General features: G+C 36.7%; 1 protein-coding gene across 6 annotated transcripts in view; it reads right to left on the reverse strand.

The window, feature by feature from the left end:
- Positions 1 to 18209, reverse strand: part of GPHN (gephyrin) — a 627058-nt gene that overhangs the window by 271340 nt on the left and 337509 nt on the right. For all 6 annotated transcript variants that reach the window (XM_082648862.1, XM_082648860.1, XM_082648864.1 and 3 more), the window contains 3 exons: positions 11463 to 11529; positions 5308 to 5580; positions 3874 to 3981 (listed from right to left, as the gene is read on the reverse strand). In XM_082648862.1, the coding sequence (XP_082504988.1) occupies positions 3874 to 3981; positions 5308 to 5580; positions 11463 to 11529 (448 nt within the window). The remainder of the gene's footprint in view (positions 1 to 3873; positions 3982 to 5307; positions 5581 to 11462; positions 11530 to 18209) is intronic.

Genomic DNA, 18209 nt, shown 5'->3' on the forward strand with positions numbered 1-18209 from the left:
CTCACGAAGCTAATACCTATAAAGCCCTCCCAGGAAAAATGACCTGGTACCTGAAGTAGAGGGTCTCAGCCTTGCATGTGGTTAAGGAAGGTCACTTATATATGGTAATGAACTTTTGGTGACCTGGAGAAGAGAGGAATTCACCCAGTAACAGGTACCTGCAGGTGAAACAGGGTGAAGAGATTGTCTGGGGCTTGGTTTCCTAAACTTGGAATGGCAAAAATAGAAACTTTTAAAAGTAAAATCTGAGATTCCCTATGAAAACTTCTAGAGAGAAGTTAATTTTGCAGCCTCAGTATTTGCAAAGCAAACTCAGAGAAGCTACCTGGTTAATTAATACCTTGCTGCAGCTAAATAAATAATCAATCCCAAACTAATGAGATCTGCCATTTTTTTGCAACAAAAATCATTATGAGATTATTATGATTGGGGGTGTAGAGAGTTGTCAAGAAAATGGGCAAGAAAGATTATTAAATGTCCTGATTTGTATACTCTTCTGGGTTATCTGCACTTTTTACTTTCACTATTTTACAACTCTGCAAGTTATAGAAAACTAATGCTAATGCAAATTATTGTCTACAGAAATGCAAATAAATTTTGTCTTGAGAAGGAACAATTGATTATTGCCCTGTGTATACTGACCAATTTTGTATCTATTTATAAATTCATCCCAGTCGTTGTGACTGTTGATATATGTATGTGTCCTTTGATTTTTTTTCTTTGAACTGGTTTAACAGCTTACTGTTCTCTCATTAATTAATTAAATAGAATAATTGACACATTTATATTTCTATAAATGTTATGATTCAACCTTTAAAAATATTATCCTTTAACGCATACATACTGTGTTCTCCGAAGTATTTGTTTTCATGGATTTATCTAAATATATTTCTGACTCCAATTGTGCTTATAGCTTAAAGCTTTGCTGCTTGGACCAGCAAACTTCCAGAGTAAATATAGTCTACTGTTCACAGTTCTTAGGTTGTGCAATACATTTTGTCATTCAAGTATTCCAAACCAAGGTCTAAAAATCCTAATTCTCATTCTTTAGAAGAATTTGTAACTAGTTAGTCATCTCCCATAACATCATTCTTTTTCTTTCTCTCTTGCACTGAGAGTTGCTATAGCAGAGAGGTGAAGAGTGATGATTCTGGAGCCAGACTGCCTGGACTTGAATACCAGTTTAGTCTCTAGCTGGTTATATGTCCTTAACCTCTTTGTGTGTCAATTTTCTCATAAGTAAAATGACAATGTATGTAAAGTGTTGGTATATATAAAATGTTTAGAAGAATGACTGACAATTAATATTATTTCAATATACTAAAATCATCATGGATAGGAAGAAACAATAAAACCATATATATACAAATATGTATATTCTTCAATTTTCTGACCAAAACTTTTTAAGTGCTTCTGGTCTTTTGTAATGGTATCATTTATCTCCAGGCAAATCTGTAAGTGTGGCAGGTTGCTAACTTTTAGCATTTTCTCTCTTAAGTTCCAAATAAATGCCCTAGGAAGATAGACACTTCCTGACTGACCATATCAATCTAACATATTTGTTTTCTCCATATTCTTTCCCAAAAGGAAATCAGCAACTCTTTCTTCCCAGGGCAAGCAGCAGATTTTCTTGCATCCAGTGGAGCTTGGGGACCATCATTATTATGTGGGACTTCTCCAGAAGATTTAATTTCTGTCAGTAAGACAAGATTTCTTATTATGTATCTCCATGGCTATTTTTGTCTTAAATTCCTCCTTGCCTCTCATTATGCTTGGAGTTTTGCAAGCATAATACAAGCATTATGCAAAGTATAGTTGTAGTTTCTTCAGGTTTGGATCCAGTCTCCTTGAAAAGACCTTTACACTTATTTAGTAATCACAGAGGGGCAAGATTTATCTTTCCTTTTTTCCTTCCATGTGTCACACACCCCTACTCTCTGTTCTCTTGAATCAGGTTTCTCACTCAAATATGAAACTTCAGGGATTCCTATTTATGTTTCAGTTATTATAAGGAAGTCTTTTCAGCTCTTTGATGAGACACTACATACTGAGAATTATTAGTCAAGATGCTTTTTGGTTGCAGACAACAGTTTACCCATCTCTATCTCTAATTAGCTTTTTCAAAGTAACGTATTGGCTCAGGTAACTGAAAAGTCAAGAGGCGGGTATAGTTCAACAGGGGCTGGAGTAAGTGGTCGAAAAATGTGACAGGACCGAGTACCTCTCTTTCTCTCCCATTTCTTAGGAATGCTTCTTTCCAGTTGGCTCCATTATTGGCAGGCATTACTTTCATGGTTCCAAGATAGGAATTCTTTGAGTTGTATATTTCCTCATTCATATTCAATAGGAAACAGAGAGTCTATGTTCCTAGTCACTCAAATAAAATCTAAGAGATGAGACCCACTTGCTCCTATTGACCTGAATTATGTGTTCCTTGAACTAAAAACTGTGGTTATGTGAAATAGATATGCTGATTATACTAAGCCACCTACCCTGGAGGATTAGTCAATCTCACCCAAACTATATGACTGGGAAATGCAGTGTAGTGTTAGAAAGAGGGATGGGAACTGGCTGCTGGAGAGGCAACTAACAAATATCCATTATGAGAAGCACTTCTCAAGCCTCCTTGTTTCCTGAAAAAGCAAGTTGATCAGTTTGGCAATAACCAGTATTCAGATCACTAGGAGCTAACTATTGAAGAGTTATTCAAATCATTTTCTGTGTAATAATACGAAACTCAGAATATGATAACTTAAAAGCTTGGTTATGAATACAAAACTTCCAAATATTTTAGTTTGAAAACCAGGATAATTATTGTAGTTGCTGTGGCTGCTTTATAATATGAGAATACAAAAGACAGTTTGGTATGCTTTGGAATGTTTATAAGTTACAGCAAAGCTATAGCTGGAGAATTCAGTTGTCAACTGGAATTCATTAATAATTTTATTAATCAATATTTACATTTTCTACTTGGCCTTTGACTCAGCTAAGTTTGTTTCCAACCAGGCATGGCTTGTTGAATATAAGCGTTAAAGTCATCATTTGGTAGTTTAGCTCCTAAGGGTCGACTGATACTAGTTTTCCTCCCTGCATCCCCCTGAAATCCTGGGTGTTTTTTCTTCCTAAGGATTAAAAACAAAATTACACTTATTACTTATTTTTCTTTTTCCTTCTCATTTTATATTCATATCAGGGACTGAGGTTTCTTTTGCAGCCATGGTCTAAATTGTCACTGCTTATTCAGCTATACTTATCAGTTTAATCTTTCCTAGCCTGACACTTTTTACAAAGTATCATTCAGCCAATGACTGAAAGAAGTGATAAACACCCTTAAAAGTTTCTATATGAAGATCAGTAATATCAGAATTTGTACAAAGACTCAACTTTCTAAACGGTTGTAATGAGAACATAGTGAAAGAAAAGAAAAAAAGATGCAAAATCATAAGGAAAAAAAGCAAGATTAATACAAATTAAATATTATCTTGACCAATCTGTTTGGATATTAAAACTTAATGTGATCCTCTTAAGGGATTATCTTAATTAAGCTAGGCAATTTATTTTAAGGTATGTGATGAAATTACTAAAGAAAAAGATAACTTCTGAGCAATGAATTTCTTGAAAGTTATGTGATGAAAGTTCATTGCCACATACTACAAAATCTTAATGATGTTAGAGTACTTTAGGTACAGGAGAAACTCTATTAAATTCCTTGATGGAAGATAGTCAGTGGCACTTAACACTTTCCCAAAAAAGCACTAGTGAAGGTCTTTCAGAGTAAAACACATCTTCCGTCATATGCTATAGCCTACCTCCAAGGATAGGAGGTAGGCTGTATGCTTGCAAAATCATTAATGCAAAAGCCTCTTGTCTTACCGGTTCCTCTGCACTGCCTGTTGCATCATGGGAATAACTGATGAGACCAGGGATGGGCTGCTCACCGTGTGCCATGAGAACAGCAGGACTGGTGTAGAATGGATGCTTCTAATGCACAACACATAACAACTATGAATATAGTGACAGGAAAACATGAAACTATACAAGCAAAATGACTGGAAAGGAAAAAGGGTGAAAACAAATGGAACAATGGAATGTCAAAAATTTTCAAATGAAGAATGACAAAATTAGCTTAGATTTCAAATGGTACAAGCTTTTTTTAAGATTGAAACTGATGGTACTTTTAACTCTTTTAATTAAGAGTAAAAGAAAGAGAACATACGATGATTTAATAATGTATTTCATCAATCATTTCCATAAAAACAGAACAAACCTCACACACAACAATTACTTACTAGCCTTAAGTGAGGACTTAATGGATCACTGAATGGATCTGGAGACAGAATAATCCCATCTTCAGTGAAAGAACCACCTACTTGTTGTCTGAATGGACACTTCCAAAGGATCTCTATGATCCTTTCCAATATATACATTGTCAAAAAAATCCTCTCATGCTATGCTCATACCCAAAGTATCTGGATGAGCCATAAAGTTTAAAAATCACTTCATATAGTGATTAGATTTTCAATCTTTACACTCTCAATGAACAATCATTACTCCCAGAAGTGATATGCTACTGTCTGAAGATTTTAAAGTGTACAAGGTGGGTTATACTAGATATGGATAATAATATAAATCATGTTCTGTGACTTTAAGATGATAACTAAATTTACTGAAGTACTTCATGGTACTATATTTACTCCCAGAATTGTTCAAAGAGAACTTGTAACACTTTGATGCTGTTTTAATAATATTTATTACTTTATTAAATTAAAAACATGAATATCTTACATCCATTTCTTCTCTTTATGACTGGAGTAATTTGTGTCCAATAGTTAAATAAGTGCTACTTAACTGCTGAAAAGCCTTGTCTTTAAAAAAAATATTTATTAATCTTCCTCAGCTAATTTCTTGAACCACCTTAGGTATCTTACCTTCAGTTTGGTGCTCCTCTAAGAATTTGTGAATATTTGATGTTCTGAATACATGAACATTGTATACTTACTATGATCACAAAAATGACATCTTCAAAGAGTTCTTAAATGTCACATTGTTTATCATTGGAGCTATCACTTCAGTAGATAACAGCAGAATTTTTAATGCCTCAGAACTCAGAATAAAACTTCAATGCTTTCAAGAACTCTACATAATGGAGGGAATATAGCTGTGGAGTGTCATGAATATCCCCGTTCTTTTTAAAGGATGCCCTGAAGTGGTACTTAACTTATGGAAGAATGGGATGGAAAGAGAGATGAAATCCATACATTTACCTGTGGGTCCTTTAGATCTCTGGGTCTCTCTCAGCAGACTTACCTTGGCCGCAATGGCTGCTGCAGTTATATGTGATGAAGAACTATCTTCTGTTGAAGCAACACCACTGTCTTTCTTCTCTTCTTCCTCTTCTTCACATTGAACCCCTTTGTCTTCTGTCTGTTTATGGGGGCTAGTTGTGGGAGGAGGGGAAAGAGGTGGTGGTGGGGAAGGTAAATCTTCAAGTTCATCATGCACTTCTTTTACTTTTACAATGGCATCACGTAAAAGGTCAATGGCATGAGGTAGGGCTGGCAGTATGAACTGAAAGCATTCCTGTATGCAAGAGGAAGAAAAAAAATGAAGATAAAGCATTTTTATAGGCATACAAAATGGCAGCAATCAAATGTGTTTGTGATTTTGGATTTGTGATTTTCTCTCCATCTGTCTTAAGAAAGAATCATATTTAATGTATTGTCTTTGCAATGCAAAATATGAAGTAAGAATGGTATATATTACGGTATTCTCCATAAGCTGAAGAACTACACTATATAAGCACACATCACATTTTTTTTTTTTAAGTAAAATTTCTATACAACTTTGGGGTTTAAAGATACATTATGAGAGAGCAGGTAAGAATTTTTACCTTTCTGGTTAGAGAAGGATACTAGAACTAACAAACCAATTGAGTACTGAACTATTTTATTCAGAGAGATAAGTTCTGACTACAGTCATAATGTACAGCTAGACAACGTTGTACAATATGTAAAAATAGGTATAAGTTTGTACAGCATAAAAGTCAATATAGTCTCTTGGTTTCTTTCTTTTAGGGGGCAGTGAAGGAAAGTACTGCATTTATTGCAGGGTGCCAAGCAAGGAGAACAGGCAGCTAATGCTCAAAATATATCCATTATTACCTATATTGTATCACCAAAAGAAAATAGGTGAGAATTTTAAAATCAGAACATAAGGCCAGATATGTTTGGGGAATATGTTTGAGCAGAGGTCTTTCTCTTTTACATTTACAGTAACTTACCTTAAATTCTAATATGTAAAGAAATATCTTACAATTTATGGACTACCTGGAAGGTATCTAATCTTTTAACCTACTGGAAAAAATTGTATAGTGAAGAATTTAACTTTAATCAAAGAGAGGTCTGGTCTTTACTCTTAGTTTTTGGGAGGTGATCTCTAGTTCCTTGTTATGTCATGCCTGATAAGAGTGTCTCTGTTTGCCTGGGGGCTTTGGCCACTGCACAGTCTAACAACGTGGTTTACTATGAGGGCTTTGGGAAACACTGTATCAGTTTTGCCTCTGGAAAGAACTGGGAATGGCTGACTAAAGGTCAACCATGTGGGCAATACGTGATCAAATCCTAATAAAAACTCTGAACACCAAAGGCAAAGGAGAATGTACATAGTTACCAATACTCTGTGTATACTGTCTTATATTGTGGCTAAGAGGAGGTGATGCTTCCATGATTCCATGGAAGAGGATGACCAGAAGTTCCCTGTTTGGTACCTCTCTTAGACTCTGCCATATGTGCTTCTTTCCTTGGCTGATTTCAACCTGTATTCTTTCCCTGTAATACAACATACCCATAAGTATAACAGCTTTCAGTGAGTTCTGTGAGTCCTTCTTGTGAATTATTAAAAGTGAGGGTGATTTTAGAAATCCCCTCAATTGCAATTGGTGTCAGAAATGAGGGCAGTCTTATGGAGTGCTCCAACTTTGTAGCTGGCTAACTTCTGCAGTTGGTCAAAACTCCTTACAGTTGGTGTTAAGAAGTGGGATTTGATAGAAAGACCCTGACTCACTGAAACTTGTGATCTGGGAAGAGGAAGGAAGAGAGGGTGGTGGATAACGAATCTTTAGAGCCTAGATGAACACAGGGTCACCCACAGTATGGAACTGCAGCTGTACTGTAGTTAGTTACTGGAGATAAAATTAGCAATGAAGTTTTAAAATGAAAGATCTAACTCCTAAGGAGTTATGTCAAAGCATAAGAAATGCAAAATGATAAAAAACAAAGTAAACACACAATTTCTTGGTTAATGGTATCTGTACTAGCTAAAACAAAAGTAATGGAGAATGTTGGGGTGGATCCTGAGGCTGGGCCAAGTTTGGATTCTGAATGGTCTGACATATAGCTGCTAGCCTCAGAGCTGCTTCCCAAGGAAAAATTTATGTTGAAGCAATAAACAGTAAATAAAGTTGGACTGATTCATAAGAAAATGGGGAAAAAGAAACAAGAGATTCAAGGGACTTGTCCTAGCAGGGTGGAAATATTTAAATGGTTATTAAGAAATGTATGAAAAAAGTGAGCATTGATGGGGACAAAACAGAGGTCTTAAAGAAGCACTGCTGTGGGCTGAATAGACAGACTGGAGACCCTACTGGTCTCCTAACATTAAGGGGTCCTAAACAAATCTCTATTTACCCTGGTTTGGAGCAATTAAAAAAGCTAGGAAGCAAAGAAACCTTACCTTTAATCACCTTAAGTGATGGACCCATAATCTAATCAATATAAGGTCTGACAAAAGGGTATGGATCCCTTGACCCAACCCAGGCCTTAAACTCCAAGGCCATATGCACACAAATGGCTAAAATCATCAGGAGACAGAGAAGAGACTTTTCTGGAACTCCTTGACATGGGAGCTTCATGTACTGTGATTCTACAACCTGTTGAGATCCTAATGGGGGAGGGGGTACAGTTAGAATGGGAAGATATAGGAATGCAATAGTTGATGGGATTAAGGTGAATGTTTGGATAAGAATCAGAATGTTTGGAAAGTGAACTTCATGTGAAGTGGTGAATCTCCTTTACCTGAATGTATTATGGGCATGGATGTTGTGTCTGACTGGAGAATTCGTCCTCTACCTCATATTGTAAAACAGCAGGCATGTAAATCCACTCTTCCACCAATATAATTGGACATGCTAAATGGGCCCACACAGTTCATTAATTTGCTGTACAAAAGCCCTGTGTGGAGTGCAGACTGGGCTTATAGCAAAAACTTCTGAGTGCCACCCAACAACAACTGCTGGGATTTTGGACCAGAAAATTTCCATTTGAGAGACAATTACTACTTGCTATTTGACTTTAACTGAGACTGCCTTTATAACTAAAGGACACAAAATAATCCTAAAACCTGAAATATCCAAAAGGTCTTGGGTAATTTCAGAGAAAAGCTCTAATGGGGATGGCAATGCCCAGGAGAGTTCCATAATAAAATGGAAATGTTGCATATAGAATCATGCTACCAGGAGAATGCAAGGAGGTACTCACGAGCAGGCAGCCTCTTTTCACCTAGGGCTGACTTCGGAACCACCTGAGGAGCTGCTGGATCCTATGGCCACTTGGGCCACTTGGGCGGTGCCCTATAAACAGCTTTCTATTGATCAACAAAGAGCTGCTTGGTTTATGGATGGCAATTCCAAGGTGAAGGGACAGCATCCTGTTTGGAAGGCCGCCACTCTGATTGAAGAAGGTAAAAACAAATCAGCTCGATGGGCTGAACTACATGTTTGCACCTATGTTTGGGTTTTTACTGAGTCACGGGAAGTGTCCAAATGGCCTGGCCGTATGGTCAGGCAGATGGGCAATGGAAAACTGGTCTATTAAAGGAATACCTGTATGGGACATGGCCCTGTGGAAATCACTCTGGGAACGTAAGGGGTATATTAAAGTAGATTATGTTAATGCCCACAAGAAGAATTCCCTTCCAGAACTGGAAGTTGATTGGTACTGGCGAGCAGATATCCTGGTGTACTTGCTTGAGATGGCCACCTGGGTCCATAAAATGAGTGGACACTGGAGGTCTGTAGCAATGCAGAGATGGGCTGAATCTAGATATATTCCTCTTACACTCTGAGACACAAAATGCCAATAAGAACTGTTTTGTCTGCTAAAAAGAGAGACACAGAGGCAGAGGGCTATGCAGCAAATTCCACAGGGGAAAAGTCCTACACATAGCTGTCATGTTGGACTGATGCTTTTAGTCCCTGGAGGCTACAAATGGGTCCTAACAGGTATAGACACTTACTCTGGTATGAGCTTTGCTTATCCCAGAGTAGATGCAAATGTTCAACGTACTATAAAAGGACCAGAAAAGAAGATATTGTATCAATGACCATGGAGGCACATTTCTTCAGACCAAGGAACACTTTCATCCTCAGAGCAAAAATATGATAGAAAATTGAAATGGGCAATTGAAATATTTGTTGTCTAAAATGTGAGGAGATAAAGTCATGAAGCCTTCATTAGTGTGTGATCACACTCAACAATAGGGAGGCTAAGTGAGAGTTCCTTCTAGACAGATTCCTCTACTTTTCTGGGAAGAGGGGATGGCAAAGGATGCTTGTATAACTATACTTTTCTCTTTACGGTTAACCTTTTTCGTTTTTCCCCACGTCACCTCAACTTTCTTCTTTTCTACCTGATGCAATGGTCCTAGGACCAGGGCTGCAACTGTGGGTGCCAGAAGCAGGGATGATTCTTAAGCCCAAACCGTAACTATACTTTTAAATCTTTATGTCAGAATTCCTAAGGGCCTGATGGTGTAGACTATGTCTTACTCCATCTGGTCAAATTGGGCTTGACAGTAAATGCAGTTATATTGCCTGGTGTTTCAGACTGCCTACTAGCACGGTACCTATGTAACCTTAATCTTATCTTATATGAATGAAATGGACTGAGTGGGAAGTACTTGCTAAACTAGTATTACTAATGGCAATCTGGGCCAGCCCAGTGGCCAAACCAACGGTCTCATTCAAAGATGTTCAAAGGAAATGTCTGAGTATAAATGGAGAGAAGGAGGAATGGCAGTTAAAGGTAAAGGAATGAGTAAATGCGTTATGCAACAAAGGAAATCCAGTATTACCTTGGTGTCTCAAAAGAAGCTTAGAACAAAGACGATATTGTTTCTTGGCTCAGCTGTAGCAGATGCCAGAAAGGGAAAAGCCATATGTTGCTGAGACTACTCCTGCTTTTGGAACCTGACAAGTCTGTAAACCTGAGGAACATTGCTCTGGGACATGTTTTGATCATATGATATGATGACGACTAGGATAACTGTTAATGTCTGTGTAGGACTCCAGTAATGTGCCAGTATCTTTTGACTCTTATTTTTCAGGTTATATTTACTAATATACTATGATATGTTATAATACAGGCATTGTTAATAAGATTATAATGCTGATATTGATAGTGATATATACTGGGAATGTGAATTAAAGCCTCCTCAATACGCAATACCAATGGGAAATGATTGGTCTGAGCAAGAGAGCTAATTTCTATGGTAAATAGCTGTGAGAATGTATCATAGGGCACAAATAATAGTAGATCAAGATGGAAAATTAGTAAATGAGTACAAAAATATGAAAATTTGTATAATGGCTTTAGAGGATGAATTACATGTTTCTCTAAATTTATTCCTATCCCACTCTGGCTCCTCCAAATCTTAGGCATATTCACACTGCTACTGATGTTGTGTCTATAATATACATGCTATACTAAATACAGATGGCCAGCCATACAAATATGATTGTTTTGTTGTAAGAAAGCCTTGGCCAGAGGCCAGGGGGTAGCTTGTGTAATACAGAATTAACCTTACCCAAAGAGAGTCTGGCCTTTGCCCTCAGTTACTGGGAAATGAAAGGAGTGTCTTTGTTTGTCTGGAAACTCTGGCCACCAGACAGTCTAACTGTGATTTATGATGGGGGCTTTGGGAAATGTGGTATCAATTTTGCCTTTGGAAAGTGTTGGAGACTACAGGTATATGGACAGTATATGATGTGCCTCAATAAAAACTCCAGATGCTAAGGGCTTAGAGCTTCCCTGATAAGCAATAATCCCTGTGCTGTTACACACTGATGCCCGGAGAGCAATGTGTTCATGATTCCACAGGAAGAAGATATTAGAAGCTCTCCATTTGGTACCTCTCCTTTATTCTGTCTTATGTACTCCTTCCCTTGGTTGATTTTAATCTGTATCCTTACCCTGTAATAAACCATAACCATGAGTATACCACCTTTCAATGAGTTCTCTGAATCCATCTTGTGAATTACTGAAACTGAGGGTGGTTTGGGGAAGGCATTGAACTGTAATTGGTGTCAGAAGTGAGGGTAGTCTTGTGGAGTGCTCCAACTTTTTGTTTGGCTCTCACAGTGGCCAAAATTTCTTACACTAAACCATATAAATCTCAAGATAGCTTACCTGAGATCCTTTCTTGCTACCTGGCAAGTTAATTATCAGAGTTTTCCCTCTGATTCCACATACAGGCCTGGAAGGAAAGAGAAACCTGATGAATACTGAATTAGAATGATAGTTGGTTTAAATACATTCAACAACAAAGATCAATCATTGTACTTTATATGTGAACAACTGTTTTAGGAATAAAGTTGTTATAGCTAAAGATTCACCAATTGTTATACAAATTGGGCACTCACTCTGGCTGAGATTTTTATAATAATGGTTAGTGCAGGGGATTTGAAAAATGCACTGAACATGAAATCAGAATAAATTAGCCACTTTAAAGAAATACTGGCCAAATTATCTTCTTCCTCTAACTTCAACTTTTTCATATCTCTTACAGTTCTAAGAATTCAATGAGATAGCATATTAAAAATGACTAGTAGAGTAATATCTATGTTCAAAAGTCTAACATATAAAGCACTCATGAGTTGAGTGAGATGTTTAAACTCTTGCTTCTCAGGAAGTCTATAAGTTTTAAAGTAAGACAGGTCTCTCATAAATCAACAGCATTGGGGAGAGTTTAGAGAGCTCAGCTGTTAACTGATTCATTGATAATGTGTCAATTTAAAGTAGAAAGGTCTTTCAGAGATCATTGTAAATTTTCAGGCCACTTTTAAACCAAGTGGTTAGATAAGAAACATAAATAGTGGAAAAGCATGGGAAACTGGAATAAAGAGTTGAAGGCCTATGGGCTTCCCTGGTGGCGCAGTGGTTGAGAATTTGCCTGCTAATGCAGGGGACACAGGTTCGAGCCCTGGTCTGGGAGGATCCCACATGCTGCGGAGCAACTGGGCCCGTGAGCCACAACTACTGAGCCTGCACGTCTGGAGTCTGTGCTCTGCAACACAAGAGGCCGCGATAATGAGAGGCCCACGCACCGCAATGAAGAGTGGCCCCCGCTTGCCACAACTAGAGAAAGCCCTCGCACAGAGACGAAGACCCAACACAGCAAAAATAAATAAATTAATTAATAAACTCCTACCCCCAACATCTTAAAAAAAAAAAAAAGAGTTGAAGGCCTAGATTTCATGAGAGTTCAAATCATGCTCTTCCAATAATTGGCTGTGTTACTTTGACCTGGTAATGATATCATTTCCATCATTTGAAAACAAAAGGACTAGATTAGATTAGTCTATTTCTAAAATTTCACAACTTAGATTGTAAGCCACATAAGAATCTTTTCCTAAAACTTCTGATTGAGTTTCTTCTTTAATTACTTTAACTCTTTGAAATAACCTAAAATTGTCTTTTATTTTATTGTTTTTTTCTTGTCCTATTCACAAAGTGTTCATAGCTATTTAAAACTTTCCATACGCTTTTCTTTTTTTTTTTTTTTTTTTTTTTTTGCGTTATGTGGGCCTCTCACTGTCGTGGCCTCTCTCGTTGCGGAGCACAGGCTCCGGACATGCTGGCTCAGCGGCCATGGCTTATGGGCCTAGCCGCTCTGCGGCATGTGGGATCTTCCTGGACCAGGGCACGAACCCGTGTCCCCTGCATCGGCAGGTGGATTCTCAACCACTGCGCCACCAGGGAAGCCCCATACGCTTTTCTTTTTAATTGAGATATAGTTGACAAATAACATTGTATTAGTTTTAGGTATACAACATAATTATTTGATATGTGTATACTTTGTGAAATGATTATCACAATAAGTTAATATCCACCACAACACACAGTACAATTTTTTTCTTGTGATGAAAACTCTTACAATCTACTCTCTTAGAAACTTTCAACTATACGATACAATATTATTAACTATAATCAACATGCTGTACATTACATCCCCAGGATTTATATGTGGAAATTTGTGCCTTTCAACCACCTTCACGCATTTTACCCACGCAGCAACCCCTGCTTCTGGCAACCACCAATCTGTTCTCTGTATCTATGAGTTGATTATTTTTAGATTGCATATGTAAGTGAGATCACATAGTATTTGTCTTTCTCTGACCTATTTTACTTAGCACAATGGACTCAAAGTCCATTCATGTTGTCACAAGTAGCAAGATTTTCTTATTTTTATAACTGAATAATGTTCTATAGCATATATATACCTCATTTCCTTTATCCATTTACCCATCAATGGATACTTAGTTGGTTTCCATGTCCTGGCTATTGTAAATAATGCTGCAGTAAAGATGGAGGTGCAGATATCTTTTTGAGATAGGGATTCTGTTTGCTTTGGATAAATACCCAAAGGTCGAATTGCTGGATCATATGACACTTCTATTTTTAATGTATTTAGGAACCTCCATACTTTTTTCCACAGTGGCTGCACTAATGTACACTGCCACCAACAGTGTATGAGGGTTCCCTTTTCTGCATCTCCTCTCCAACACTTGTTATTGTTTTCAATAACAGCCATTCTAATGGGTGTGAGATGATATCTCATTGTGGTTTTGAGTTGCTTTTCCTGAATTAGTGATGTTGAACATCTTCTGATGTGCCTGTTGGCCATCTGTATGTCTTCTTTGGAAAAATGTCTATTCAGATCCTCTGCCCATTTTTTAATTAAAAAAAATTGTTGTTTATAGTTTTGAATATTAACCACTTATGGATACATGATTTGCATATATCTTCTGCCATTTGGTAGGGTTTCTTTTCATTTTGTTGATGGTTTCTTTTGCTGTGTAGAATTTTTTAGTTTGATGTAGTCCCATTTGTTTAATTTTGTTTTTGTTTCCTTTGCCTGAGGATACATATCCAGAAAGAGACTGCTAAGACTGATGTGAAAAGTATACTGCCTACGTTTTCTTCTAGGTGTTTTATGGTTTCTGGTTTTACATTCAAGTCTTTAATCCATTTTGAGTTAATTTTTGTGTATGGTGTAAGATAGGGTCTAGTTTCATTCTTTTGCATGTGCTATCCAGTTTTCCCAACACAATTTATTGAAGAAACTGTCCTTTCTCCATTGTATGTTCTTTGCTCCTTTGTTGTAAATTGTCCATATATGTATGGGTTTATTTCTGGGCTCTCAATTGTGTTCCATTGATTTATGTCTGTTTTTCTGCCAGTACCATGCTGTTTTGATTATTATTGTTTTGTAGTATAATTTGAAATCAGGGAGTGTAATACCTCCACTTTGATCATTTTTCTCAAGATTGCTTTGGCTATCCAGGGTCTTCTGCAGTTCTATATAAATTGTAGGATTTTTGTTCTATTTCTATCAAAAATGTCATTGGTATTTTGATGGGGACTTCACTGAATCCATAGGTTGCTTTAGGTAATGTGGATATTTTAACAATGTTAATTTTTGTAACATGAGCATGGACTATCTTTCCATTTCTTTGTGTCTTATTCAATTTCTTTCAACAATGTCTTATAGTTTTCACTTCTTTGGATTAAGTTACTACTAGGTATTTTATTTTTTTTGTTTTGATTGTAAAAGGAAATGTTTCCTTAATTTCTCTTTATGCTAGTTCATTCTTAGTGTACAGAAATGCAACAGATTTTTGCATGCTGATTTTGTATCCTACAACTTTACTGCATTCATTTATTATTTCTAATAGTTTTTCTGTAGAATCTTTAGGGTTTTCTATATATAAAATCATGTTATCCACAAATAGTGACAGTTTTACTTCTTCCTTTCCAATCTGGATTTTTCTTACCTAATTGCTCTAGCTAGGACTTCAGTACTATGTTGAGTAAGAGTGGCAAGGTGGCAAGAGTAGGTATCCTTCTCTTGTTCTAAATGTTAGAGAAAAAATTTTCAGTTTTTCACCATTCAGTATGATGTTAGCTGTGGGTTTGTCACATATGGCTTTTATTATGTTGATGTATGCTCCTTCATTTTATTGAGTTTTCTTTTTAAATCATAAATGGGTGTTGACTCTTGTCATATGCTGTTTTTTGGGCATCTGTTGATATATCATGATTTTTGTCCTTCATGTTTGTTAATGTGTTGTATCATGTTGATTGATTTGTGGATACTGAACCATCCTTACATCCCTGGAATAAAGCCCATTTGATCATGGTGTATGATCCTTTTAATGTATTGCTGTATTCAGTTTGCTAATGTCTTGTTGAGAATTTTTACATCTATGTCTGTCAGACATACTGGCCTGTAATTTTCTTTTCTGTGTGTTGTTCTTGTCTGGTTTTGGTATTAGGGTAATGTTGGCCTGATAAAAAGAGTTATGAAGTGTTCCCTTCTCTTCTAGTTTTTGGAAGTGTTTGAGAAGAATTGGTATTAAGTCTTTAAATGTTTGGTAGAATTCAGCAATTAAGTTGTCTGGTCCTGGATGTGTTCCTTAGGAGGTTTTTGATTACTGTTTCCATCTCCCTACTAGTGATTGATATATTCAAATTTTCTATTTCACATGATTCAGTCTTGGAAGAATGTGTGATTCTAAGAATTGATCCAGTTCTTCTAGGTTGTCCAATTTGTTGATACATAGCTTTTCACAGTATTCTCTTATGATCCTTTGTATTTCTGTGATATTGGCTGTAATTTTTCCTTGTTTCTGATTTTATTTATCTACACCTTCTCTTTTTTCTTAGTGAGTCTAGCTAAAGGTTTGTCAATTTTGTTTATCTCTTTAAAGGAACAGTTTCATTGACTTTTTTCCCATTGCCTTTTTTAGTCTCTATTTCATTTATTTCTGCTCTGATTTTTATTTTCTTCCTTATATTGATTTTAGACTTTGTTCTTTCCCCCCACCCTAGTTTCTTTAGGTGTAATGTTAGACTGTTTATTTGAGATATTTCTTGTTTCTTAAGGTAGGCCTTATTGCTATAAACATTCCTGTAAGTACTGCTTTTGCTACATCCTACAGATTTTGATATGTTGCATTTTCATTTTATTTGTGTTCAGGTATTTTTTGATTTCTCCTTTTGATTTCATTGACCCAATAGTTGTTCAGTAGCATGTTGTTTAGTCTCCACATATTTGCGATTTTTCCAGCTTTCTTCTTGTATTGATAGTTGATCATGCCATGGCGGTGGAAAAGATGCGTGATATGATTTCAATATTTAAATTCATTGTGACTTCTTTTGTGTTCCAACATATGGTATATTCTTGAAAATGTTCCATGTGCATTTAAGAAGAATATGTAGTCTGCTGCATTTGGATGAAATGATCTGTATAAATATCTTAAGTCCACTGTTTCATTTAAGGACTATGTTTCCTTTTTGACTTCATGTTTGAATGATATATACATTTCTCTGAGAATTCTTCAATTTCTTTCATCAATGTTTTATAGTTTTCAGTGTACAAGTCTTTCAATTTCTTAAATCTATTCCTAGGTATTTTATTCTTTTTGATGCAATTGTAAATGGGATTGTTTTCTTAATTTCTCTTCCTGATAATTTATTAGTGCATAGAAATGTAACTGATTTTTATATATTGATTTTGTACTCTGAAACTTTACTAAATTTATTAGTTTTTTTTTTTTTTTTTTTTTTTTTTTGCGCTACGCGGGCCTCTCACTGTTGTGGTCTCTCCCGTTGCGGAGCACAGGCTCCGGACACACAGGCCCAGCAGCCATGGCTCACGGGCCCAGCCGCTCCGCGGCATGTGGGATCTTCCCGGACCGGGGCACAAACCCGTGTTCCCTGCATTGGCAGGCGGACTCTCAACCACTGCGCCACCAGGGAAGCCCTAAATTTATTAGTTTTAACTTTTTTTTTTTCTTGGTGAAGTCCGTAGAGTATACTATATATAATATCATGTCATCTGCAAAGAAAGACATTTTACTTCTTCCTTTCTGATTTGGGTGACTTATTTCTTTTCCTTCTCTAATTGCTCTGGCTAGGACTTCCATTACTATCTTGGATAAAAGTGGCAAGAGTGGCTGTCCGTGTCTTGTTCCTAATCTTAGAGGAAAAGTTTTCAGTTTTTTCACCATTGAGTATGTTAGTTGTGGGCTTGTCACATATGGCCTTTATTACATTGAGGTATGTTCCCTCTATACCCACTTTGCTGAGAATTCTCATCACGAATGGATGTTCAATTTTCTCAAATTTTTTTCTGCATCTATGGAGATGATCGTATGATTTTTACCCATCATTCTGTTACTGTGGTCTATCATACTCACTGATTTGTGGATGTTGGGAATTTTTCCATATCTCTAGGCTGTCCAGTTTGTTGGTGTATAATTGTACATAGCAGTCTCTTTGTACACAGTAGAGTCTTTGTATTTTTGTGGTATCAGTTGTAACGTCTCCTCTTTCATTTCTAATTTTATTTATGAGTCCTCTTTTTTCTTTTTTTATTTTTTTAACATCTTTATTGGAATATAACTGCTTTATAATGGTGTGTTAGTTTCTGCTTTATAACAATGTAAATCAGTTATGCATGTACATATATCTCCATATCTCTTCCCCCTTACGTCTCCCTCCCTCCCACCCTCCCTATCCCACCCTTCTAGCTGGTCACAAAGCACCGAGCTGAGCTGATCTCCTTGTGCTATGCGACTGCTTCACGCTAGCTATCTATTTTACATTTGGTAGTGTATATATGTCTATGCGACTCTCTCACTTCGTCCCAGCTTACCCTTCCCCCTGCCCGTGTCCTCAAGCCCATTCTCTAGTAGGTCTGCGTCTTTATTCCCGTCTTGCCGGTAGGTTCTTCATGACCTTTATTTTTTTTTAGATTCCATATATATGTGTTAGCATACGGTATTTGTTTTTCTCTTTCTGACTTAATTCACTCTGTATGACAGACTCCAGGTCCATCCATCTCAGTACAAATAACTCAATCTCTTTTCC

This window comes from Grampus griseus (assembly GCF_964374135.1).
Source record: "Grampus griseus genome assembly, chromosome: 2".
NCBI classification, from domain to species: Eukaryota; Metazoa; Chordata; class Mammalia; order Artiodactyla; family Delphinidae; genus Grampus; species Grampus griseus.